The sequence below is a fragment of the Sphaeramia orbicularis genome, chromosome 11 (assembly GCF_902148855.1).
Source record: "Sphaeramia orbicularis chromosome 11, fSphaOr1.1, whole genome shotgun sequence".
Lineage (NCBI taxonomy): Eukaryota > Metazoa > Chordata > Actinopteri > Kurtiformes > Apogonidae > Sphaeramia > Sphaeramia orbicularis.
The window spans coordinates 16,451,075-16,478,984 of record NC_043967.1 but is presented as its reverse complement, the minus strand read 5'-3'; the positions used below and the strand labels follow the sequence as shown (position 1 = coordinate 16,478,984).

Below are 27,910 nucleotides of genomic sequence, written 5' to 3'. Positions count from 1 at the left end.
AACCACTAACAAAATCAGCCACTAGATGGCAGCCTAGACCACATACTGTACTGATATAAAGGATCACAAGCAGGAAACAGAATAAAGGTTTTTATTATAGCATTAGATTTACAGCAATTTTCAACACCTTTACAGTACAAAAAGAGTAACTTAAGTGTAATTGAAATGGACAGAGGCTGAGACATGAAGTGCAGTTTATAGGGACGTTATGTTAGAAAATAAGAGCAAAAAAATCAAGTGCTATAAAGACATACTGTACAGTTACATTGAAATGGCTTCCAAAAACATGTGGGTTTCCTTTACAAGACTCAGAACTTAACATACACACATGATATTTGTAGAAAAATACACTGTTTCATTGATTTTAACAATTCTGTCTTTGCTTCCAAGACAAGGCATAAGGTGTGCATTTGCAGTTGCTCAGTCAAAAATATACTTACACAAAGACTATAAATACTCAAATTTTAGTGCAAGATATAGGAGCAAAAAAAAAAAAAAAAAAGACTGAAAAGATGTGTCATGACAATGTGCGTGCATAGTCAGTGGGCAGCAGGCAATGGTCAAATTGCTGTAAATGACAACAAATAATAGGATCCAGTTGGTGTGAAACCGTACAAGGCATCCAGAAAAGGTGGGGTTTTTTTTGCATCTTGTATGTGATGCTACTGGTCTGATCTTTAACTAAAATGAATGAAAACAACAAGAAAAAATAACAGTGTTCACAGAGATTGTTAAATTCTCCTATCCAGTTCAGTTTTCCACTTGTGTAATGTTAGAAGACGTGCATCCACAGCTTGCTGAGACTAATTTTTTCAGTCTGTTTGGATTCAACCATCCAGTTCCACCCTCCCTTCCTTTATTATATGGTGAGGGCTAACATCCAGGCTGGGGGTCATGGCCTGCGTTGCCCCCAGCACTCGAGGACGTGGAGATGCTGTTGTGCTGAATGGCCTGCAGATGAGACCCAGGCCCTATAGGGGTGGGACTTCCTGCTGGACTCACCCCTGCAGCTGGACACAGAGACAGCTGTCAATCAAAGTCACTGATGCTGTGGTGATTGTCCATTGTCTGAGTGTGTCTCTTTGGCCGGTGGGTGTTTTGCATGTGGAACCGTTGAATAAAAACCCGTTACAGTTCAGAGTAAAGGAAAATATCTCTTTTATTTTAACCAATACTGTACATACAGGTAAAAAGGCAACAATAGAAATATATAAATGACCACATGCCAGTATAGCATCCATTTCTTTGCTTTCTTTGAAGCTCAACACTTAACAAAATGACTTTTTATTTAAGCCTCAAGGTACAGTGTTTTCTTATATCTTTTGTACAACAGGCCAGGGTCAGGTTAATTTATTGTTGAACATTAACTTTACCCTGCCCCAAGTGCAAGACGAGCATGGTGTGCATTTCATTTAGTTCTAGCTTCATGTTGCGAGATTCCGATACCATTAGATTCTAGTTTTTTTTTCGATAAACAGGAAAAAAACAATATGGCAAGAGTTTCATTTAATAGGCGAATTAAGAGTGCAATGCTTACCCCTGATTGGCTCTCCACAAAAATAAAAGTGCATGTACTAATATTTGGAGATTGTGGGTTAAAAGCAGAATTTTAACTCTTAAGTGCTGCGTTGTGTTGCAGTGCCTTTAAGTGTATGGTTCCTGTTAGCCTTGAGAGGTGGTTTGTCATAACAGGATATACTGTAACCATGGGACGTTTTCTAAGGTGCAACTTTTCTGAGTTCTACCCTCATTGGTGAATAGAGATGATGGGTGTCAGACATCTGGATCTGGGGTGCAGGGTGGGATATTTTACTCACTGGGGTAACCCTGTGACTCTCTCTGCCGGGCGGTGACGGGACAGTCTTTGTGGGTGAGTAGAATCTGCTTCAGCTGGCCCACCTCCGACCTTAATGATGTCACCTCGTTCTAGGAAAACACACACAGAGAAATGAGCACCCTCCAACCGCAAACAGCATTTGTGTGTATGTGCATGGAGCATGTCCCACCTGTAACTGCAGGTTCGTGTGTGTCAGCTCCTCCGCTTTCTTCTCCAACGATGACACCCATAGTTTCCTCTTCTGTCGGCAGCGCGTGGCTGCTGCCCGGTTACGTTCCAGAAACTTTTGCCTGCGCTCATCTGGGTCCTGCTCTGTTGTCCTCCTGCGACGGTTACCTCCCCCTCCCCCTCCCCCTCCTCCTCCTCCCCCTCCTCCTCCTGTGTTGCTGCAGCTTCCACCTGCCTGCACTGCATGGTGGCACTGGGATGGCTGGGAGGAAGGCTGCATTTGCTGCGCTATTGGTGACACCTACAAACAAAGAGCAACAATTTTGAAAGATTAATTCAGTCTTCATTGCAGTGATTAGATGTAACTAAGTAATTTTATCCAAGTACAGTTACTTAAGAATAATTCTGAGGTAGGGATCTCTTTCCTTGCATGCACCAAGGACAATTAACAGGTTAATCAGTCAATCTAAATCCCCCGTAGGTGTGAATGTAAGAATGAATAATTGTTTGTCTCTATATGCCCAGCCCTGTGATGAACTCCATCCCCCCGTGACCCTCCGAGGATTATGAGGTTAAAAAAAATGAGTGAATGAAGGTAGCTCTACCAAAGATCCTCTATTTACAAAGATGGTGCACTATAGTTCATGTCCTGTTTCCTGTGTAGATATAAGAAAAGTAGTTTAATAAGGTCTAAATACAATATAAATAATAGGTAATAGCATGTTTTGCTGGTACCTACCATTATTTTTTAATACTAATCAAATTTTCCCTCTGACTTTTACCTCCTTTAGATGAGACTTGGTTTGTAAGATCTTGTGAGAATACATTGCTCAGAGACAGGCCTCAAACAAAAACCATTTTTTCCTGATTTGCGTGTCTTAAAAATGTCAGAAAACATGTGGCCTGTGGAAAATGGGCCTAAGACTATGATGACTTTTGGTCACAAGATGTGGTAGAAATTTGTAACTTATGTTCACTTCTGCAAGTGGAAAAAAGAAAGTCCTCTTTAGGGCAGGATCTCACAGACACCCATGTGACCCTGTGAACTGTCTTACTCTGATGTGTCTTTGGTTGTAGTTTACTTGGGTATTTACATTTTATTCAACATTATACTTTTATTCCACTGAATCTCAAAGGTAAATATTTGTTTTTACTATATTTATCTGACAACGTTAATTACTCTTCATATTATTATCGTCCTCATTGTCTTGTCTGGTGAAAATCATGTATTTCTAAATGTGCTGATTTGAACATTTACTGTATAATAAAGTGAAGGATGAAGAGCTCCTATGAAAGCTGAAGTTGAGAAAACTCTTCTCCCTCTGATGTGGAATAAACCCTGTCATTTTCCACTGAATCCAAGCTGGAAAATGCATGGTCACAATGCTGAAAACAGGACTAATTAGAAATACATGGTACTTACAGGACAGCAATTCTAGAACTATATGATAATCTTGCACAAATTGATGCTTTACTGTAGATTAAAGTACTTCAAGTGACCTTAAACATGTAAAGCAGTAAATGCAACAGTAATAACAATCTTAAAGCATTGCATAGAATAGTAAAACACAAACAGGGATCTCTTTACTGTATACTGTTTTTTTCTGTCCTTAACCCATAGCCCATTTTGTTTACATCAACAGTAGAGACAGGGAAGATCACATTATATTATGCACATCATCATATAGTTAAGTATTCATTCTTAAATTTGATAATTCAATGAAAAGAAAATCTTAACTCAAAGTCTACATAATAATTTTTTAACCCATAAAGACCCAGTGTTACTCTTGTGGCAGTTCCAAAATATTTTTTTCTCCATATTTAACTTTTCTTATGTGCTTGTTCTCATTTATTATAATATTATCCTCTGTACTTTGTGTTTTTTCTGTGAAAATCAGGTATTTTCCTATATTCAATTTACGGATCATGTAGATGTTCATAAAAGCTCAGATTAAAGTTGAGGGTTATTATATCAGAAACAGAGAAAAATGAAGAAAAAGGGACTTTTTCAGCAAAGATATCAATAACTGAACACAAAAACAAGTGTCTCCATCCACTGTCATTTATAAAACTCCATGGGGTTTACTGGTGAATCAATGTTGTAGAAGATAATGGTGTTTACTACGGAGCCTCTGAACATCCAAATGGGTCATATCTGATGACCATGAAAAGATGACAAACTGTATTTTACCTGCATTATTTCAACATATTGATAGGATTAGTGGTTCACAAGCTATTAAACATTGTAGATCAGTAGATGATTTGGTCGCCAGTGGCTGTTTGGGTTTTTATGGGTTATGTAAAATTTCTGGAGTCAGAACTTCACTTAAAGGAGTGATATTTTTCTTTTTTTAAATGGAATTATGCATTTTAAAACATTTCCCTGTGGTCTACATAAACTGTAAATGGTATGTTTGGGTCTGAATCCTTCATTAATTCTAGTCCACAGGCCCATCTTCAACCATATTTTTGACTAATGACGCCAGAAAGGTGGTTTTGAGTGCTGGCCCTTTAAATGCAAATAAGCCACTTCTCGCCCCACCCCCTCCAGGTTGTTGGCTGTGCTGCTGTGTCCCGTTCAATCAACAGCTGAACATTTTAAGTAATCAGCTCCAAGTTTGGACATATTTTCAGTATGTACTACAACTGCTGCCGCTGACAAACAGTTATGGCGTACTCGAAGAAATGTTCATTGGAAGTCTTGACCTTATTTGTGCAAATGTTGTGACGTAACTAGAAATAGATGTTACAAATGAAGCAGGAATTAAAACAGGTTTTAGAAATCCACTTGATTTTTGCCGGAATGAATATAAAGATAGCTTTGCAGCACCTGGAGGGTTCAAATTCAAACTTTTGGAACTATTAGGGTCCAAATACACAAATAAATGTACCAAAGACTAATAAAAGTGGGTTTAGCTAAATATGACCCCTTTAAGTACATTTTTTAAAGTATATTCAGTTAATAGAACCCCACCTGGGCTGGAACAGACATGGTAGGTGCAGGAGGTGAGCCCTGATGCAGACGAGGAGGTGGTGACTGGTGGGCCTGAGTGTGGGGTACATTCCCTGACTGGTGAAGCTGGTGGGTATGAGTGCTTCCCAGATGCTGAGGAGGTGGAGTATGGAATTGCTGTTGGTAGCTGATGGGTGGAGCTGGAAGCTGTGGATGGTGATGATGGTGGTGCTGAAGCGGAGGCACTTGCTGGCGCTGTGACATCATTTCCAGCATGTGACCCATGGGTGTAACAGGGTTGTTGATGGCGACCATGCGTGGATGGTGTTGCTGATAATGGTGGCCCACGGTCTGTTTGGATCTCTGGGTGGAGAGAGTGCAGATCAGGAGATATTAAATTTAATCTGACAATTTAAAGCAGGTGTGTCAAACTCATCTTAGTTCAGGAGCCACATACAAACCAATATGATCTCAAGTGACTAGTAAAATAATTGAAGTGAAAGAAGTAAAATTACATGATGAAAATGTTAACATCTATAAAGGTTCCTTAAAAATATGGATAACATGAACAACCTGAAATGTCTTAAGAAAAATAAGTGCAATTTTGACAATATTGTGCCTCAGTTTATCATTTACATGTGTGCATTATGATGCAATTAACAGATCACAGAAGATCTACAAATGCATAAAACATTTAGTAACAGGTAGAATATTGTTAAAATTACACTTACTTCTCTTAAGATATTTCATGTTGTTGATATTTGCTGAGGTTATTCACATTTTTGGCAAAAGGACAGTTTGTTAATGTAAATATTTTCATGTAATTTTACCATTTTACACTAAAACAAATAGAATAATTTGGAGTTGTCATTACTTATAGGTTATTATGGTAGTATTGTACTGATCCGACCCACTGGAGCTCATATTGGTCTGAATGTGGCTCCTGAACTAAAATGATTGTTAATATCTTCAGTGTCATTTTTGTATTTCACAAATTCATCCCACAGGCTGGAGTGGATCCTTTAGCGGGCTAGTTTTGGCCTGCTGGCTGTATGTTTGACACCTGTGCTTTAAAGGTTCTGTATTGTATGTATAAGATGAATAATGTTTATAGTAGTAGAAAAGCAGAAGAGAGAGGCAATGAAGACCATGAGGGGAAAACATGAGGGTTTTGGTGGAAAAACTGATCTGAAACCTCGTTATAGAAATCAGTAATATGTGGTTATCGAGGATAGTGAAAATTTAGACAGCTGTTCACTTAGCAATGGAGTTAAGCAGAGTCAAAAAAAGGACATGCAACCAGCAAAAAACAGAGACAAACGTTATGAAAAACACGTGCACAAGCCAATGTGAGCCAACCATTTTACACCTTTAATTCAATTTTTTAAAAAGTCAGTTTAAAGGGGTCATATTTTGCTAAACCCAGTTTTATTAGTCTTTTATTGTAGTCATTTATTTGTGTATTTGGCGACCCGAATAGTTCAAAAAGTTTGAATTTGAACCCTCCAGGTGCTACAAAGCTATCTTTAATCTTTAATTCATTTTGGCAAAAATTGAATGGATTTCTACAACCTGTTTTAATTCCTGTTTAATTTGTTATGTCTATAACTAGTTACATCATGACATTTGCACATTTAAGGTCAAGACTTCCGATGAAAATTTCTCAGAGTACGCCATAATTGTTTGTCAGCAGCGGCAGTTGTAGTCCATATTGAAAACATGTCCAAACTTGAAGCCGATTTCCTAAAATGTTCAGTTGTTGGTTGATTGGGACAGGGCAGCACAGCCAACAACCTGAAGAGGGTGGGGCGTGAAGTGGCTCATTTGCATTTAAAGGGCCAACGTTCAGAACAACCTTTCTGGTGTCATTACACAGAAATAGGGTTGAAGATGGACCTGTGGAGTTGAATTAATGAAGAATTCAGACCCAAGCATAGCATTTACAGTTTATGTAGACCACAGGGAAATGTTTTAAGATGCATAATTCCATTTAAAAAAAGAAAAATATCACTCCTTTAAAGACTGTGATATCACATAGTGCCACTCTTGTTATCCCCTCACAAAATATTTTTGTAGCATCACTGTTCAGTGTAATGTAACTGAAACAGTCTGGCAGAAACAAGCTTTCTGCACCTCCTTTTGACTGTTTATAGAGGTAGGGAGGTTATACATGTGACTGACCGATCATGTCATTTACCGATGACTGTTGAGATTCCATCTGAAACACATAAGCAATAGTACGTCCCATAAATGTGCGTGAGCCCTTTGGCTTCAGAAACAGTATCAGGTGATCTATCTTTTGATTTAGATAGAGAGGAGAGAGCTGCAGAAGGAACACTTTTCTCCCCGGTTTCTATTTTCTGCAGCTTTTAGAGTTTTAGGATTTATTGTGATACATTTCTCACTTCTGGAAAACATTAAGAGACCACTGGTTTTACCATGAATAAGTTTGTACTTGAGTAAAACAATCAAAAATTACTCCCAAATAAATAAATAAATCGTAATAAAAATATTGTAATGTAGAACATTTATTTTCAAGAAATGACAATTGTTATATCATGATAAATGTAAAATGATTATTTCTTTCCAATGTAAAGGTTAAATTCTGGTGTAAAGTGAAAACTGAAAAAACAAGATGGTTATTTGTAGTTATTTGTTTTAAAGGTCAGAACATGTTAGAATACCTGGGCTAGAACATTCAATTAAATGATGAAATGTTTGTTTGATATTAAAACTGTGAAAGGGTTTGTCTGAAAGTCATCATTATTGTAACATAAAAGGATATCACAATAATAGTCCAAGGAAAATGATTTTTATCTAATCCCATGTTTTATATTAAAACATCAGAATCTGTGTCCAATTGCATTTTGTCAAGACCATGTTACATTTTTTAAACCCATCCACAAAGTCAAATTTAACACAATATATTTACTTAACCCACAAAGACCCAAACATCCACTGATGACCAAAAGCATCTACTGATATAGAAGGTTGAATAACTATAGAGCCACTAATCCTATCAATGCATGTAAATAATTGGTGTAAAATGCAGTTTGCCATCTTTTCATGGTCATCAGATATGACCCATTTGGACGTTTAGAGGCTCTGTAGTGACCATGGAAACACTGTCATCTTCTACAACATTGATTCACCAGTAAACCCATGGGGTTGGATCAATGACGGTGGATGGAAACATTGGGTTTATGTTCAGTTAATGATATGTTTGACTGAAAAAGTCACTTTTTCTTCAGTTTTCTATATTTTGATATAATAACCTTTGAATTTACTCTGAGTTTTCATGAACATATACATGATCAGTTAATTAAATATAGAGAAAAATACATGACTTACACTGAAAAAAGCAAAATACATAGGATAATATTAGAATAAATAGTGATAAATCACTTATGAAAGGTAAAATAGAGAGAAAAATTCATTTGGGAACTGACACAAAAGTAGCCCTGGGTCTTTATTGATTAAAACTCTATTTCATTTAATAGCCCCATATTAGTGGCTATTGATAACTTCAGTGCTTCATTTGTGTAGGTTGTGATTATATATGAACTTTTTCCATCACTCATAGTGGGTTATGTTGGATACCCCCACCCCCTGAAACAACCAGCTAAATTAGTCACAGCAGATAAGCTCCTAATCTACAGGTCGCCTCAGGTCAAATGGGCCTCACTTATTAGCTCTATACAAAGCCCACCCCCCTCCTCTGGATCCCCACAGTATCCTACTTTTGTCTCACAATTAATATCATAACTCTCAACCCCTACTCAGTCCATCATCACCGAGACATCTCTGCTAATCATTAACATTTGTGAAGACAGCTGTAGATAAGAGAGGAGATGTGCTTTAATAAATGCTGCTGTCTGCAGCTTGATACCTTCACACTTTATCATTCCCATGTATCATCTGACTAAACAGACTGTAAGAGCTAAATTAAACCTCATCTCACCTTTCTCCTACACTCAGCAGAGAAAAGGGAGAGAGGGAGAGGTCATGTTTGGAGCATGACATCACCCCCCCCATACACAACCCTCCCTGGCAATATTGCTATCTGGTCGCTGTTACGCAATATTTCTTTAAGAGAAGAAGCTGATTTCTTTCCCCTCCTTCCACCATTCAAAGTGAAAAAAGTGAGCACATTTAGCTGGTGCCAAAGATGAGGTCACCACACTGTCTGTGCCAGCTTTGCCAGCCAGCCCGCCTGCCAGTCAAACACACATACACACACATACACACTGTGCAGGACGGAACACGAGAATATTTCAGCTCTGTTTACTACATAGAAACACCCTGACACTGGGGCCTGTGATTACATCATGGGTCTCCTTGGCCTGGATGACACACCACGTTGATATTTCTGTCTGGAGCGATCAGTGAATGAAGACACAAAACTGTACATGAAAACAATGATCCACTTGTCAAATGTTTACTTTCCGCTTTAGCTGACAGTACAACAGAGGCATGTAATGTACCGGCTGTGGTTTTATACATACTGTAGAAGCAGAGTCCTGTTTCAAACCTTAGATGTGCAAAAGACAACCTGATTAATGTAAATGAGACGTTGGTGAAGTGTTGTACAAAGATGGCAAAAGTACACGCTTTCTTTATGCAACTACAAGTGCAGATACAGTAGTTATATGTAAGATGAACCATAAGGTTTTTTTTTTGTTTTTTTTATCAGATGTGTTCACTAGCAGTTGCACCATATAATAAAATACTTGTTGGCTCTCCCTCCTGCCGCAGTAGAGGAGAGCAAAAAAGTAAATAAAATAGAAATCAGTATGTTTGCAATTAAAAAGACTAAGTATATTAACAGTGACTGGGAATGATGACTATTTACAGGAGGTGTTATATACAACTCACATATTAAATCACACAGTTTAGTGCTATATGTACAGTGTGTATACAGCAGTGGCTGAGGATGAAAGTGCTCTGTGAATATATGTGTATTGGCATGTGTATTCTAGTGTATTGCAGGTATAAACAAAAACTGCAGTAATACAGTACAAAGAACTGCAGCATAGAGGTATATTTAAAAAAAAGTGCTCACAGCATTCAGTGTTTCAAGTTAGAAGGTGAAGTAGAGTTTTCATAATTAATAGCAGTTATAACCAAAAATGTATTCTGTGGGATCACAATGGCCTTGACCTTTGACCACTAAAACTAAATTCATCCCAGTGAATGTGCCAAATTAGAAGAAAACCCCTCAAGCCGTTCACATTTTAAGAATGGACAGACATGAGGTCACACTGAACTATAACGCTGGCCTCTAGCCACCAAAATATTTTTGATTCATCCTTGAGTACTAATGACTGTTTGCACCAAATCTGAAGACATTATCTCAACGAATTTTTGAGATTTAATGCTCATAAAAACAGACAGACATGAGGTCACAGTGACCTCGACTTTTGACCTTTGGCCATCAGAATCATTTCAGTCAAAGATACATAGGACAACAGATGAAAGATTCCACTCTAGCCAGTTTAGCTGTTGACAGTGAAAGTCCTGTACATATGAAGATGGCTACGGTCATATCCGCAAAACTTTTGTATCAGATAGGCCTTTCGTCCACAAGAAACTGGCATTTTCAGTCACTGAAACGGCAATGTTTTGAAAGTGGGTCCCAGAGTGAATACATTTGAAAACGGCGGTTTCATGTCTTCGTCTGTATGACCAAACAGCAACTTTTCTAAAACAATGATGTTGTAGCCCCACCTCTCTAACCTTTCATCCCTAGAAGCAAGACACCACTTCACAACAGCAACACCGGTGGACTACAGAGTAGTGCTGGTGCTACAACAGCTATTGAGCTTATTGGAAATATTGAATCAAAATCTTTAGCTACTGTTTCATTACAATGGGCAACAAACAAACTAACAATATTCCCTACATGCTCTTGCGCGGAGAGGGACAACCAGAAGAGAATATTGGATCAGACCTGGTAGAACCAAATGCTTTATGTGCTTGCTTCACATCTTCTCTGTTTTTTTGTGAGAGCATTACAACGCCACATACAGGCCTGACATTTGTACTACATCGTTTTCAGTCATTTTCAGTGGTTTCGTGTAGACACAGATATTTCCTGAAACGACTCCATGTTTACGGAGCACTTTTTTGAAAACAACAAAGAAGAAGATAGGATAGGAAAAGAAGTGTGGACATGGCCTAAGACTAAGCTGCTGCAGATTATCTGAAGTTTCGATCATGTGTAGCACTATGAGCTGATGCTATCAGGTCTCTTGTGGTGCAGATGACTGGATTTCTTAGCCCTGATTTGGGAGATCAGTTAATGTTTGGTGAGTTTAGTTACTTTTTTATCTTTGGTTTTAGTGATAAAGAAGAAAAAGGGATAAAAAATGTGTGTTTAGTCCAAGGTGTAGAGAAGCCGTCAGACCTGTCACAACAGCTCTTGTTACAGCATTTACATTGTTACCTCCGCCAAGGAGGTTATGTTTTTGCTGGCGTTGGTTTGTCTGTCTGTTTGTCTGTCTGTTTGTCTGTCTGTCCGTGTGCAAGATAACTCAAAAAGTTATAGACGGATTTGGATGAAAATTTCAGGAAATGTTGATACTGGCACAAGGAACAAATGATTAAATTTTGGTGGTGATCGGGGGGGCACGGGGGACCCATGGGGGGGCCCACTGATCTGCCTTGGCAGAGGCCTGCGCTCTCCGAGTGCTTTTCTAGTTTTCATCTTGTTTTCCTCTTTTACATCACTTTCTCTTGTCTTTTATGTTGTATTTGTCCGGTTTGTTTTCTTCCTCTCTATCTTTTTGTTGTCTTTTTTATGTCATTTTTGTCTTGTTTTGCCTTGTTTCATCCTGTCTGTCATTTCACTTTCCTTTTGTTGAATAAGAACTCCCACTACAACATGAATATTAAATATTTAATCAAAATAAAATCAACAAAACAAAGACTAAAATGAGAATAATTTCGTCCCTTGTGTCATTTTAGTCTTGTTTCATCTTCATCTTTTTTTTTTGTCTCATTATGTGTTTTACATCAGTTTCACCTGGTATACAAGATCTCAGATTGAGCTCATTTTGTTTATTTTGCAAGATTTTGTTTTGTTATATGTTGTTTTTGTTCCCTTTGGTTTATTATCTTTGATTTGTACTGATGGATATGCTAAAGGACTGTTTTTTTCATGTTACTTTCCTGTACATATAGGTTCCATTATTCCAAAACTGTTGTAAAGGGTGTTAGTAGAAACTACAGATATTTGTGTTAAAATGTAGGGAAACTGAAAAAAAGAGAGGAAATATTCAAATAAAGTGCAAATACCTGAAAACTATACTGAAGTACTGAGAAGAAGAGTTATAGGTAACAAGACAAAGAGAGTGGTTCACATCTGAACCTTCAACCTGAGTGTCTCTGAAACCTGAAACGGCTTTTTACTCACAACTCCATCTTCAAGTCTAAGTCAGAAGTGATGAGTGTGTGTGCTTGTGTGGCGTAAGTGGAGGGCAATTTCACAGTTTTCACTCTGAAGTTGCTTTTGATAGCACACATAGCTTTTAACAATTGATACTACATGCACCTAGAAAGAGAAAATGTAAAATTTACAAGGGGAGGAGATTGAGAGCATGTTGACACAAGGTAAATAAAACAAGCAAGAAAGCCATGGAAAGCGTGAGCATAGATTGTGACTTCCTGAAGTCCAGACCTGTGTGTGTGTTGAGTATTGAGTTACAACCCTGTTTCCTGCCTGCCTTGATTGAAAGACAACAGACTGAAAGCAAAAAAAGGGATAGCGTGTTTAAAAATTACAATTCTAATGTGTCGATCAGCTAGTAAACGTGACAGTTTTGCACAGTCTAATCAGTTATTACAGTTTATGATTTTATACATGTATTTTTTTTTACTTTTACTTCTGTGCATCCAAACTACAGGCATTAACCATACCAATCATCATAGAGCTTGTCAGCCACGGCAAGTGCTGTTTACACTGATATTTGTCACTGTTCCAAGCATAAAATACTGTAAAATACTGAACTCTTCTGATTGTACAGTAGGAATTTCACAGGATAAAGTTTTACACTTTGAAAGGGTACTTGGTTGAATTATATGATGGAAGAATTACATTTTTTAGTGTCAGTTGAAACATCAAACCATGTGTGCATCAGTTCATCTGTATATACTCTCCAACTTCTCTGTGATGTCTGAGGTAGTGAAGCTCCAACCCCACAAACCTAAAAAAGCCTGAACACTGTAGGTGTAAAATGACTGAAAAAGAATTTAAAACGTGCTTTCTCATTAGGTATTTTTGCTTGCAGGAATTATGCCACCAATACCTGCAAGATCAAATCACTGTTCATTCTGGTGAATTGTTCAAAGTGAAAATATGTAAAAACTAATCAGATTTATTCCATAACTGCCAGTAGATTGTATAAAGCCCTTTTGTTGAGGCATGATGTTATTACCAGAGGAGAAAGGAATGAGCCACAAAAACAGAAAGCAAATACCTTGAATGTTGAATAGCTTGAAATAGCTTGAAAGTGACTAGTCAGTACCTGAGGCGAGGAACAGGAGGGGTTGTGTACAGGTCCAGGTATACCCATTACACATGACATCTGCTTCTCCATCTGAAAAAAGCCAGGAAAATTGACACGAAAATAACCTTTTGAGTGCGACAAGTAAAAGCTTCAGCACATACTTAATCTTAAGCGTAAAGAGTTCCCCATAAGGTCACATCCATCTGCAGTTTGACACTTTTGATTAATTCATCCACAAGAGTGAAGTGAGTTTTTCTGTCAGGCATGAATATTTTGGGTGTGTTGACCACTTTGGCCACTATAATTGTATCTATAAATGATGATGCACGCATGTCGGGATGTGAATGTATATCTTTGAGCGTGAGGACAAACTGGGCCCCTCATACTTACGGGCATGTGCTGAGCAGATGCCCCTTGCATGGCGGGGTCTGGCAGCGTGCCAGGCAGGGAGGCTGGCAGCGGTTGTCTGTGTCTGTTCCGCATGTGGAGGAGGGAGGACAGCGGCCCGGGAACCGGCCTGTGGTCAGCCACAGAGAGGGAGAGAGGGATGGGTCATACCAGACAGCCAGCCACGGCTACAGTTTCACTGATCCGGGTTCAGAGAGAGTTGGGATTTGAAACATTTATAGCCGGGCTTTCATGGCAGATGGAGGTGACGCTGAGATAAATGGACATGGTTAAAAAAGTCAAGGTGGGAACTGGATATGGAAGGAAGAAATCTACAAGACTTGACCGCTCATTATTTATCTGCCTAAACCAGCGAAATAGAAAGCTTGTATTGATTTTCTAAAGTATAATAAAAACAGGAATATGTGGGTTTTTTTTTTTTTTTTTGCTTGAAATTGACACAGTATTTAAAATTTTTCCATGACTAACTTCATTGTATTTTGTAATTTACATTTTGATGCCTAGAAAAAACAAAAAAAAAAAGTTGAGAAGGAGACAAAGTAAGACTGAAAATTTTACCAAACATACAACTAAAGCTAGTGTGAAAGATTCTACAAGTAACAGTTTAAGTGTTAACAGCTGAGTGGATTGGGATTGGGCCTGTAAAAGGCTTAATCTGTGTCCAAAATCCCTCCCTTATTCACTCGTTCATTACTCCCAACATGATAAACACTCAGTAGTGAGCAACCGAGACTTTAGACACCAAACAATTTGGATCCAAATGTTCTAAACTGAAAAATGCATCATATGGTACTGTGGGATAGTTAACAGAACAGAACATACCATGGTCACCACTTTTCACAGTGGAGTGTTGGATAGTTTGAGTCAACTATATGGTGTATATTAATTTCACTAAACATTCAGACATTTGGTGGGTTGTGGTTCAATGCTTTCTGCCAAACTTCATGAGAAATTGTCAGACCAAAAATAATACTGCTCAACACAAAATTGCAAAGAATTTTGTTTTTTCACCTTCTATAGTAAGTATAGTGAAAAGATTCAGGGAATCTCAGTTCATAAAACCATTGGTGAAGTCTTCAGGTGGTACTGCATGAGAAGCCATCATATTACTGTGAGGTTTACAGTCAGATGGTTTCAAGAGGACTTAGGAAAACCATTGTCACTTAACATAGTTCACCTCTGTATCCACCAGTTAAATCTGAAATTCTATTACATAAGGAGAAAGCCCTGCATCAGCTCTGTGGAAAGTAGATTTCAGGTTCTACATGTCAAAAATTTAGACTTTTATACTGAAAAGTGCAAAATATGCATCTGTGATGGTCCGGGGCTGCATCAGTGCCAACTTGGCTGACCTGCATGTCTGAAGGTGAGACTGACATGAAGGCATAGTAATGGATTAGATTTATGTAGCACTTTTCTATGAACGCATACTCAAAGCGCATACAGTGGATCCAATATTCATTGACTCACACATTCACACTCTGGCATAGATCAGAATCAAACTGACTTCTTTTCATATGACAGGGTTCCTACAGGTTTCTACAAGTTAAATCTCAGACTTTTTTTTAAGACTACTTAGAACAGAATTTAATGCCTATTTCACATCCTATTTCTCAGCCATACTGGCAAAAATTTGTGACGCCTAGAATTTAGTAAAACCTATTTATTTACATCAGCTGAGATTGAATATTACATACATACTGTACACAGAACTGAATGTTCTGTGATAATTTCTCACTGGGGGCTGCAAAGTCAGTGATAATTGGTTCCTATTTTCACTATAAATTATCTGGTTGGAACAAGGGGAACTGAGTAGACTAACGTTAGTTTCTTTGCTTAAACATTTCCCAGACACATTTAAACACAATACAGTGAACCAGTTTATGGCAACATAACTTAAGACCAACCACATCAAATTCAATACCTTTTAAATACTTTTTGAAGGTATTAAATGCAGATTTGTAAATTCAAGACTTTTAAGACTTTTTAAGACCCGACAGGAACCCTGATATGAGTCTGTGGTTATTTCAGCAGGTTCAACAGGTTGTATTTAACAGTCCACATCTGTCTCCTACTGAAAATGCAACATATTGTTGTGAAGAGAAGAATCAGACAACAGCCACCACAGTCTATGAGCAGCTGAAGTCAAATGAACAGAAAGTGTTAGCATCCTCATGTCTGAAACTGTAATAGATAGAAAAAGTGATGTAACAGTGGTAAACATGTCTCTGTCCCAGTGTTTCAGGCTGTGTGGCAGGCATCAAAATGTACATTAGATTATAGTTACTAAATGCAGTTTAATTGATCTTATTGCTTCTAACAGTTAATTGAAGGTTCAATTAACAAAGTAACAAATCCAATGTTTCAGTTTATATTATATTTCAGAAAGTGTCCCAGCTGTTTCTCAAAATGAGGTTATTACTAAGCACCATACTGTGTATCTATATAAAATTGAGCCAAATATACATTTAATTTTGAGATTTCTGTTATCTTTCCACAAGGAGAGAAACTGAAGTTATTTTTTCTGCAAACATGAAGAAAACTAGTTCCTCCACAAACCTTGTAGTAAACAGTTTTTATTGGAACTCCCAAATAAAAATGTTGTGTTTTCTAGGGGTTCATATATTTTTATTAGTACTGCAAACTCATTTTTTATTGTATTGTTATATTATATATTATTATTAATATTATTTTACTAGTATATATTGTATGGGGATAGAGGAGGCCGATATCTCAAAATATGATCCACAAACTACACCTAAAAGTTTTGTAATCTCTGTGAACTAGTCCTTTAAATATGGATTGGATCTGATCACTGAAAGGAAAATATATACTTTATATAAGCAAAAAGCAATAAATAAGAGTTTTCTAAATTAATTTAACTGAATTAATGATAATGGAAAATATGAAGGATTGAAAAAAGTGAAAGAAAACAGAGATATGGAAAAAAGTGACAGCTTGAGAGGGAGGAGTGATGCTCAGGGATCACAGCGGGAGATGCAGAGACCCGGGGGTGCCATGTGCTGACCTAAACGCTCTGGATCGTGGCCAGTCGGACAGCGTGGGCCTCCGTGACCACGCTGAAGTCATCGCTAATGATGTCATCACTGAATCTGGGGTATGCAGCCCCGTTTAACGTACAACAAAGCACAGACAAACCAAAACAGCATTTCCTAACGTAACCACAACAGTTCTACCGGGCTGAACGCCAGACAGTCAGAGACTCGGTCGCTATAGAAACTGGTGGTAAACATGGGGAGAAACAGTCAGACACCCGATCCGTGGTTCATTTAGCAACACTTAACTGGTTTCACTGACTAACATGCTGTCTGGATTCAGCTGGCACTGATTTACTCTGCTATAACCGACCGCCAACTCTCCCCACTGTCCTGTCATGTCCTGTCTGGTCCTGGACAGATGTTTGGAGTTCTTTATGTCACTGACTTACTTCGAGTACCTTGACTCATCTCATCAGCTTTAAGAACATGACTGCAGCTTTGTTATCTACAGTAAGTGTTCCAAGTAGAAATTAGTTATGGGTTTGTTGGGATGAGGAGGCTGTTTGCAAGACATGGTGTTAAGATAAGAAAAGAGGAAATTATTTAAAACAGGTTTACCAAAGCTCTAATGTAATATCTTAATCTTATTATAGTTTATTTGGTGATGACTACAACACAAAAAAATTTTTTTTTTTTTGCTTAACAGGCAAAAGGTTTCATGTTTTATTTTAATTTATCATAACTGATAGGTCAAATTGAAAAATGTGATATTATCTATAACTTGTTTGCATTTGTGTTTTGCAATTTCACTTACAGACTGCCAAAAAACCTTAAAATCCAAATTGGGAGATCTCAAGGTATGTTTGTGCTTTTTAATAAATGTGTTTCTTTAGTTCCCTTTTGTCAAATAATGTGTTTAACACTGAATTTATGTTAAGTCTAACTTGACAAAATGTTTATCAAATGACTTGCTGTGTGTGTTCTGTACAGTACACTATGTACAGACAGTATATGTGTGCATCTATATTCAGTAATTTAGATGACTGAATGTCTGCTGAGTTCCAATAAAGCCAAAGTTAAAACGTCAGGAAGATGGAGTGCAGCTGCTGGGAGCTGGGCAGATGAAAGACAGGAACTCCTCTAATCTGTCTGCTGAACTGCGTGATAACCAGGGAGCCATGGAAGCTGCACAGGCGCTGAGAGACTCCAGTCTGGTTCTGAGTCTTAACAGACTTAACAGAGATGATAGTTGGGTGACAGGGTGGGTAGTGTCAGTGGGTTTGAGTGGGTGTCAGCCAGCGGTTCTCCATCTCTTAGGCCTTTACTTTGTTCTCTGTCAATTAATGTTTGACTCTCACTCCTTGTTTTTCCCTCCTTTCTCTCAGTTCATTAGTGTAGTGATAAATTATGCAGGGGGAAATGCCAGTCTGTGCCAGACAGAAGGAGTTACAATATCTCCAAAACAGGATGGGCGAGACAGTGAAAAGAAAAGGAAGAAAGGCTGAGAGAAGGCAACATCTAAAGGAAATACGGTATGGGTAGGCATATGATGAGGAGAGCAAGTGTTCTGCATGAATGATTGGGTAAAGTGAAACCAGTATGTGCGTGAGTGTGTATGTGTGCACCCCTAATGTACTCACCCTGAGTGTGTAAGAGTGGAGGGAGCCTGGGTGATGACTGATCCAGACTGGGAGGAGGACAGAGCTTGCTGGGTAGCCAGGCTGCAACTTGGGCCCATCAGGGGGCCGTGGGGCAGGGGGTGCTGCAGGGGGTGGGTCTGGGGATGGTGCAGCGGTGGCTGGGGATGTGGGTGCTGAGGCTGGGGTGGGTGCTGGAGCTGAAGCTGGGGTTTGAGCTGATGCTGGTTCATACAGGAAGGCCCATTATGGGAAAGCGTCTGTAGGGAGAGGTGGGAGCAACAAACAGCAGGGACCATTTTATATGTGTGTTTTGGGATCTGGGATGGGTCATTATGTCTATAATCAGGGCAGATAATGATGTAATGTATTAGTAGTTAAGGAGACCAACCATGTGCAATAAAAATTAAAGTCTTGGCATTTTGCAGGAACTACAACATAGTACTTGGGTGAACCACCTTTAAGATGGTATTCATAGAATGTGAGTGACAGTGAGAAGTGACTGCTCCCCAAAAGTGAAGCCAAAACATCTCAATCTCCCCCTAGTGGCCAGTTGCAGTACTGGTCCAAAGTCCTAACCTCTTCATGTTATTCACTGAGATGAAGAAGTCAAGGTACATATCCAGTAGATATTTACATGTACATGGTGTGATTTGATCTCTTGAATGATTGCTGATTGATTTGTTTTCAAAATATCATCTATCTGATCAGACTGTTTTAAATAAGTTACTTGATGACATCAAGATACCGTTGATAAGCCTAATGACCAAGTGCAGTCCATCAGACTGTTTGGGCAGGTTAGGGTCAAGTCACACTCCTGTGTTTCTCCTACACAGACTTTGATGGAGCTTTAGTAGCAGGAGGAAACTGTATCACAGCCCTCATCGTACATGTCTTACACTTTGTCTATGGTTCAAATCAAATAAAGTACTAATAATCAATATCGATAATGTTTCAATAATATATATTGTCTGTGTTCACAATGAACTGGTTGAATAATAAATAAGAATAAACTGAGATTTTGTTTCTCATTTTACAGTTACCTTCTTGTAATGATGACTACAAACAGACTCATCACATGCTTTATATTTCCATACAGTGGCTAAAATATATACTGATGATCATAAAAATGCTGAATATCATATGTGATAATAAGCCTGGCCAATCATTTGATCCGCATTGTGATCTAAGATGATGGTGAGAATGATGTGTGAGGGTATTCATGCATGTATTTGTTTTGGTAAGTGTGTCTAGCTGTTTAATTTACAGAGGAGAATGTGATCGCCTGGTGTGTCTTTCCTGCAGCAGGTCAGATATCTGAAGTCCGCTAATTGGGTCTGACTGCTTTTATCTCCCTCACACTCAACTGTCGATCAAAACACTCATCTGACAGGTCAAACAGCCACCTTTTAGCAATAAAATACACCTGATATTGTCTCATAATTCCAGTGTTTTAAACTCACTTCAGCTCCAAACAGCTGTAAAGCATTTAGCATTTTTCTATGTGATTTCATGGTGTTTATTATTTTACCTGTTTACTCTTTTCCTCTTCTTGTGCCTGAAGAAACTCTTCCTCTATCTCCTTAAACAGACCAGCCTCATCACAGTTCTGCAAAAACCTGGTTGGTGTCGGAGTCTGGTCTGCTAACAAAGAAAGGCACACACACATACATACAGATGCACAACACTGATTTATTGGAGTCATATTTTTTTGCCTTTTCCTAAACTAGCCTAGTTTGTTTGAGGTTATTTACTTTTTGAATCAACTGTCATAACCCTGAAAGGAGATTTGATTTTCAGCAGAGCTAAGTGATAACATCAGTCTGTCTCTCTGAGCCGTCTAAACGTGCAGGGGTCAAAGGTCGGCTGGGCTCTTTGTTTTGACATGAGATTTGCTGCAGGAGGTGTAACAGGCTGTAGGACTGGGGCACTCTGATAGAAGAGGGAGAGGGAGGGACAGCCTGCAGAGGTCAGATGTCACGCTGATGTTTTACATCCAGACAGACAGCTGTTTCTATGGTTACAGACACTGTCACGTCACAGTGTTTTGACCATGACTTTATGGAAATAAATGCTTAAGAATTATTAATAAAACCAATGCACACTATATATTTAAATGTACTTATATGTAATGTATATAATGTAATGTTGGTGTTCAGTTCATTTGAGCCTTACAGCACTTGCTGTAATCACTTTATTTCCTTTTAACTAACACGTTTTACTTTTTTGTTTCCTAAAAGCCATGCCAGGAAAGGGTGCTGCAAATTATCATAATACACACCATGTGCATGGAAGGACTTGCAGGGTATCATCCCATTTGAAACACCTCCTTGTCAAAGTACCTTAAAGGTATTTTATAGACTGTTACAAAAGAAACCTGTTGTTGATTTTTTTTATGTTACTTTTATTTTATTAGGGTGATTTATATATGAAATTGTTTTCTATGCAAAGCTGTTGCAAGCATTTTGACCAGGACTCCGTAGATGAAAAGATCTTGAATCTCCTTCTACCTGGATGAATAAGGGATAAATGAATACAAGAAAATCAAAGAAATTTTAAAACTAGCACTCACTACTAATGCTATGATATTGTGTATACTGTATCTGTCCCTATCAAATAAACTAGATAGACTGCAATGACAAGCTCAGTATCAGTAACATCTTTAAATATAAAAAGTGCTTAGTTTGATGTTCACTTAAACATTCATTCATTCATCTCCTGAACCCGCTTTATGGTGCTGGAGCCTATCCCAGCTACCTATGGGTGAAGGCGGGGTACACCCTGGACAAGTCGCCAGTTCATCACAGGGCCAACATATAGAGACAAACAACCAATCACTCTCACATTCACACCTATGGGCAACTTATATTAACCAATTAACCTATCAGCGCACATCTTAAGATGGTGAGAGGAAGCCGGAGTACCCAAAGAGAACATGCAAACTCCACACAGAGAACGCACACAGAAAGGTCCCTGGTTGGAATCGATCCCGGACCTTCTTGCTGTGAGGTGACAGTGCTATCCACTGCACCACCGTGTCACCCGTTCACTACACATTTACTAATTAATTAGTTTGACTTCAAATTTCAGTGAAGCAGTTGAATGATTTCTAATGAAGTGAAATAAAATGTGACATTCAGACGTGCACAATGCATTTTCAGTGTCATCATTTTTGGGGGCAGGCAACTATCAGCTTTTATAACTTTGTAAAATTAACTAAAGTGTAAATTGCACCAAAAGTTTTTAATTTACTGTCTTTATGCCTTGGAATAACTACATATCTATTCTACTTTACCTATTTTAATATTTATTTTGATAGTTTAATATTTAATATTAACTCTGGCTTAATAATTTACCAGCACCACAGTGGGGATGTTAGTCATTATGAAAAAATAATATCAAGCACAATTCAAGCCATTACAGGCAGCCACAACTCTTCAATCAATCCCATGATGCACTGAACAGGATGATGTCTATTCTCTTCACTTAAATCCTGAACAATAATAAGTATATGAATCACGTTTAAAAAGAAGTGAAAATAAACACTACAGCTGCCTTCGGTGGGCTACATGCTAAAAACTGTACAAACTTAATAAAATTAGTTTCTCTTTTCCAGTGTTCAGACATGAAACTTTACAGATGGTGTGACTGAAGACCCCCGTACACTTTCTCTGTGTATTTTGACTCACAGTGATGCTTGTGTGATGGGTCTTATCAGTATGTTTGGTCTAATCTGATGGAGTATACTGTATATATTGCAACATGAGCAGCTCTGTTTCACAGAACAGACTATCTGAGGGAAGGAAGCCTGCATCAGCCTTATCTGATTTCATACTGTATAACGTAGCGTCATCATTTTTTCATCAAGGACTGATACCGAAAAGAGGTCGCAACGCACAATGCACACAAACAACGACAGCAGCCAAACTGTGTGACATATACTGTATGTAAACGGGAAAGAAGACAGAGAATCTTGTAATGGTTTTTGGTGTTTTGGTTTTTTTTGCCTCACCTGTAAAAGCATTATCTGTCTTGATGGAGGGAAACTTGAGGGTCATCTCATGCTTGTGTCTGTGGATGATGAGATGTTCCTCTAACTGGAAGCGCTGCAGCACGCCAACAGAGTGAGAAAGATATGAAGAGATGCATGCAGCTGTACAATATGACACATGAGATGACATGTTCAGTTCAATCAGGTGATGCTTCTTACTGCAGATTACTAATAAGTCGTAAAAGGCTTAGTCACATTTATCGCTCAAGATGACGAATAGATGAAAAACCTCTCAGCTTTTTAAGCAAAACTTCTAACAGCTTTATAAATTACAAACAAATAATGCCATGCACATGTGTTATATAAGAACCAATGATTGCACTATACAATCATGTTTGTGCCATATATTGTGGATCATCATGGTAGCTAGAGCTGATTGATAAATGATGCATAATGCTTATCATCATCACAATTTACATCTTTCTTCTGTCTTTGGGGTTTATTTTGTTGGCATTGCTTTAGCCTTTGTAAAATAAAATACAAATTGAAAAACTATATAAACCAAATAAAAGCCAAAAACAACATTATCAGCATGACCATATATGCATATGTAGATAAGGGCCAGTAAGAAAATAATTTTCTAATCCTACCCTTTTGTATTTTATACTCACTCTTTAAATTTAACCTTTTAAAAAACAACTACCATTGTTCACCATCAAACAGGAATATTTTGGGCCAAAACAACAAGAGCAAAATGAAAAAGATCAGTGAAAATATTCAATTACTCTCACAATACATCAGTTAGATATGATCAAACAATAACATCACAACTCCATCTCATGTTCATGTTCTAAAAGACTTGTTGAATGTTGTTTTACTTAATTGTACTCTTGCATGTATCTGTTGAAAACAAAATGATTACAATGGTTTGGAATGTTCTGCCTCTAGATTTCTGAGATGTTCTGCTGCTTGCCAAATGTTTGTCACTTTATGACAATAAGGAACAGTCTAAGACCAATTTATTAATTTGATATCAACTGATATGAAAACTTTTCATCATGATAATATTTTGATCGTATCACTGCTAATTGTTGGTGTTAAAGTGCATCTACATATGAACATACTGTGTCCAACTGACCTGAGAGCAGCCTGGGGCGCCGCACACATAAGGCCTGTCCTGTTTGTCATTCATGTCACACAAACACCTTCACAAACACAAGAAACAAGAGCATCACCATCATGTAAAGGAAAATACAACATCTTTGTCAAGGTCATAGTTGTTTTATGATTACAGTTTAAAGATATCATTTCGCCACCCTATTGTTTTGGTTAATCAGAGATGATATTACACATAAATCACACAGTCTTTGCTTGTATTATAATGGCCCTCCCATTATCATGACATTACGGTCGAAGTCGTGCGTGAAAATGCCACAGATGATGGGTGTTTCACTCAAAATGATCTCCTTAGCACCAGCAGGAGGTGCCACAAGCAGAGCCTTTGGCTCTTGTTGCAGGTAGCAATTTTATTTAGACAATAACACATACAATCTGTTTGTGGATTTTTAACCCCTCATTATTCATCATAAAACATGTAAGAACAAGCGGAAGACCACAATCTAAACAGCATCATGATCTACAGCTTTCATGATTATGTAGTGAAGTGCTAAGTGCACTACAATTGTTTCAGGCCACAATTAGTCTTTCACCAGGGCATCAGTTAATAATATGGGTGTGATGAAAGGACGCGTGCTTGCCATGCATACCATAAAAATCAAGTCATCATTGGATAAAAATATCAACACGAATGCAAAATGAAGCACAATAATAAACTGAATTGCAGTGCTGGCTTAACCCAGTCGGCCTTTTGGTGGAGGTATTAGGTCAGTGATGTGACAGCAGAGATAATTATGAGTTGTTTGTGCTACTGCTGCTGGCTCTTCATTTTCCACTGAGAGCAAAGGAAGCCTCAGACATTCCTCTGAGCCGTGTGTCACCAAACAAGATTTACACACAGAGTTCAACAGAGTGACCCCTCCTTGAACTTTCATACAACTACAATACATACAAATAGTTAGTGATTAATACTATTGTGAGGAAGTGATTTAGAAATCAAGTGTATTTGTGATTAGTGTCTAAAACATATATAATCAAAGTGACAGTATCTGTTGCTATGGAAACCTCTCTTAAAAACTTCAGGTCTGTGTGAGTGGAGAGCTGAGAGGACGGTAAAGTGGGACCTGATGTTATGGGAAAGAGTGAGAGCTAAAGAGGAGAGTGAGAGAGACCAAAAATACATGCTTCCATAAGAAATGGAAAAGTGTGTGTGTGCGCCGTGTGGTGGGGAGGGGAGGGGACTGGTGGGGGGGCATTAAGACGATGGAGAGGGATATGGAAAGGGCAAGCAGTAATACTTGGAGTTGGAGGAGGAGAACACAATGAATGGAAGAGAGAGAGCATGAATGTGGGAGGCGACAGAGGGAGGGTTGCACTGTGTAGGCCCATACTCCTGACAGGTTTGAACCTGCCTCAGCCCCCATTTTCCAACCCCTGACAAGTAGAGATGATTTCATAGGTGTGTGTGTATGTGTGTGTGACTGCGTGCAAGAGTTTGTGTGTTAGCAAAAAGAACAGGCAAGTGCAAGTGAATACATGAACATCCACAACACCACAGCAGATAGATAGATAGATAGATAGATAGATAGATAGATAGATAGATAGATAGATAGATAGATAGATAGATAGATAGATAGATAGATAGATAGATAGATAGATAGATAGATAGATAGATAGATAGATAGATAGATAGATAGATAGATAGATAGATTACCCACTTTTCCCCTGGAGTTAAGACAGAACATAATATAATAAATTTAAGGCACAGCTTAAGACAAGCCAAAACTGCAGTCATGAGTAATCTTTCTATTTTGCACCTGGCACTGCCTTTATACATTCATATTGTTTATTTATCCCTGTTACTTCTTTACTGTACTAACATTATGTCTAGTATTGTGTGATACTTGCAGAAGCACACATTTAAACAGTAGTTTGTTATAACCTGCCTAAAGGCTTCTAAACCATACTATTTATTGCCTGTCTTTTTGGGGATTTTACTTATATGGTGATCAATATGCATTGCTCTTGGGGAAAAACTGATAAAATTACAAATACATGTGATGTAATTGATTTTGTTTGAATATTTAATGATCAGTTTAACATTATTACAATGATCATCCTGAGCTCCTTTTAGCACCTGAGAACAGTTGCCAGTAGCTGAACAGTTTTAACTCTCATGTCCTCATTTCGGCAGCACTTTGTATAAGAGCGGACTCAGCACATTTCCAGCAAAACCTTCTGTCAGTGTGGTTACATCAATACACAATGACGTCAACCTTAATACATAAATCCAACAACAGACCAGACAACATGTTGCCAATTGAAGACGGATTAATGACTGTGAATAAGAAACAGCCAATGGGCAACGAAATTAAGAGTTTTTTTTTTTTTTTTTTTTTTAATTTTTTTTTTTCAGGCCTCCTCCTGTCTCCCACTCATGACAGTGACATAATCCACGCATGCACACATCCTAAAACCACCTGCGCGCGCGAATTATACACTTACAATTATACACAAATATTCAAATACTACAGCATGTCTCGCGCGCAGGTATAAGTATAAAAGCAAATTGTAAAAAAAAAAAAAAGTCAAAATGAGCCAGTAGCTATCTGTTTACTTACTACTACTAAGTAACTGCAGTGTTTTATAGATGAACATTCGTGTCGGCTTGTCGCTCATTCACTTTAATTTAAGCAGCGGCTCCAACCGGTAAGTCCCAGGACAAATCGGTGGTAAGTGTCCGTGTGTTTCTCCAGAACATGACCCGGTGTGTTTCCTGTCCCACAGCACCCTAAGCAACCTGTTTAACCCATAAACAAGCCGGGCACAGCTGTATGGAGAGTGCTGTCACACCCCCCAAATAGACACACGTCCGCTGAAATGACACTATCCGGGACAGCTAGCTTAAAAAACTTACACTGCAACTTTCCGTTAGCGAATAAAAATACAGTCACGACAGGACAGCGCATTCAGTAAACTGAGAGTAGAGCCAGGACAGCGGCGGCTACGGTGTCTAAAGTTTTGTGAATGGAAGTAAATTGCGGAGGCTTACCTACAAGTAGAGAGGGACAAGCGGCGCTCCAGAGAGGAACCACGTTGGACTGGAGCGAGATTACAATACGATCTATTTACAGCAGCATTACATCACCCTCCCGGTGACGTCACACGGGATTCCTGAAGTTCTAAATCATAGCGGTCCCGTCCCGTACGGAGGGGCGGAGCCGGAGGGTCCAGAGGGGCGTGGCCGCCGCACCGCACCGCACCGGCCGGCAGACATAGGGGAACGGGACGGCGTCCTCCCCGGGCCCGGACCAGACCTACCTCCCAGACACACCGACGGCAACGTGACGGGACACGGGGCAGACCGGGTGGGCGGATGAGACCCATTTGTTTCCCCTCGCTCTGTCTGAAACGGGACGTCCCAGCGTCGGAATCGAATTTATGCGACAAAAATGAGCAACAGCCCGCAAGGTTTTTTTCCCCATAAGCTTTGTATTAGTTTTATTGATGTGATGATAGGCTACTTGCTTTAAAATTAGACACGTACTCTGTATACAGAAGTTTGTGTTTCAAAGTGATTCATTACGGTGAATAAAAAAATAAAGTAAAGAATTTTATGACAGTCTTCCCAAAAAAATAACGAGAGCAACATGAATAGACTATAGGCTACCTTTTATTATTATTATTATTATTATTATTATTATTATTATTATTATTATTATTATTATTATTCATCAGAAGAAGAAGAAGGAGACAAGATTAAGTTAAATGGCTAACTTAACACTATAAAATACTGGCTCACTAACTTCAACAAGATGTCATTTTTTGTGATTTTTGTTATTTAGTGATTTATTCCGAACATGCAATGAAATTTAACATATATGCAAACTAACAAAACATACATGATATAAATATTAAGAATCACACAATCTTAGACAGAGGAATAGCACAATTATTCCATTTACATGCCCGAAAAGGGGTGGGAAGAAGTGCAATTTATTTAATCCCACCCCCTCCCCCTAAAATATTATTGATAATATATATGTCCCTCTTCCTTTTACATTCCTCCTCTATATTTATATTTATATTCACACACACACACACACACACACACACACACACACACATACACACACACTCATTCATCCATATGCACATACATATATTTATACATATACACAACATACAAGTACACATACACACACATTTTAACCCTGACTCAAACATTATACCCATGTAAACAACAACCGAGTCAGAGCCAACAATATCTCTTAAAGTTTTTGTGTGAAACTTA

At 38.4% G+C, this 27,910-nt stretch overlaps 1 protein-coding gene across 5 annotated transcripts; it reads right to left on the bottom strand.

The window, feature by feature from the left end:
- Positions 1-75: 75 nt before the first annotated feature.
- On the bottom strand, positions 76-26,716 carry LOC115428832 (cyclic AMP-responsive element-binding protein 5-like). 5 transcript variants are annotated; one of them, XM_030148055.1, is made up of 11 exons: positions 26,669-26,716; positions 23,639-23,705; positions 22,522-22,662; positions 20,041-20,150; positions 18,513-18,769; positions 13,856-13,982; positions 13,484-13,555; positions 4,980-5,321; positions 2,007-2,306; positions 1,818-1,926; positions 76-1,010 (listed from the first exon to the last, which is right to left on the bottom strand). In XM_030148055.1, the coding sequence occupies exons 3-11, from the start codon at positions 22,565-22,567 to the stop codon at positions 874-876; spliced, it is 1,500 nt and encodes a 499-aa protein (XP_030003915.1). In that variant the 5' UTR covers positions 22,568-22,662; positions 23,639-23,705; positions 26,669-26,716; the 3' UTR covers positions 76-873. The 5 variants fall into 5 exon arrangements, with proteins under 5 accessions (XP_030003915.1, XP_030003912.1, XP_030003913.1 ...); XM_030148052.1 differs by having other exon boundaries at positions 22,522-22,615; positions 26,669-26,713; XM_030148053.1 differs by having other exon boundaries at positions 22,522-22,615; positions 26,673-26,712.
- Positions 26,717-27,910: the final 1,194 nt, after the last annotated feature.

Bases quoted from the DNA above. Each gene is read 5' to 3' on its own strand.
- LOC115428832 (XM_030148052.1), bottom strand. From the start codon at position 23,692: ATGAATGACAAACAGGACAGGCCTTATGTGTGCGGCGCCCCAGGCTGC. The intron at 22,616-23,638 runs GTCAGTTGGACA...GGCGTGCTGCAG, and splicing joins GCGCCCCAGGCTGCTCTCAG to CGCTTCCAGTTAGAGGAACA. The intron at 13,556-13,855 runs GTAAGTATGAGG...GGCTTTTTTCAG, and splicing joins CATCTGCTCAGCACATGCCC to ATGGAGAAGCAGATGTCATG.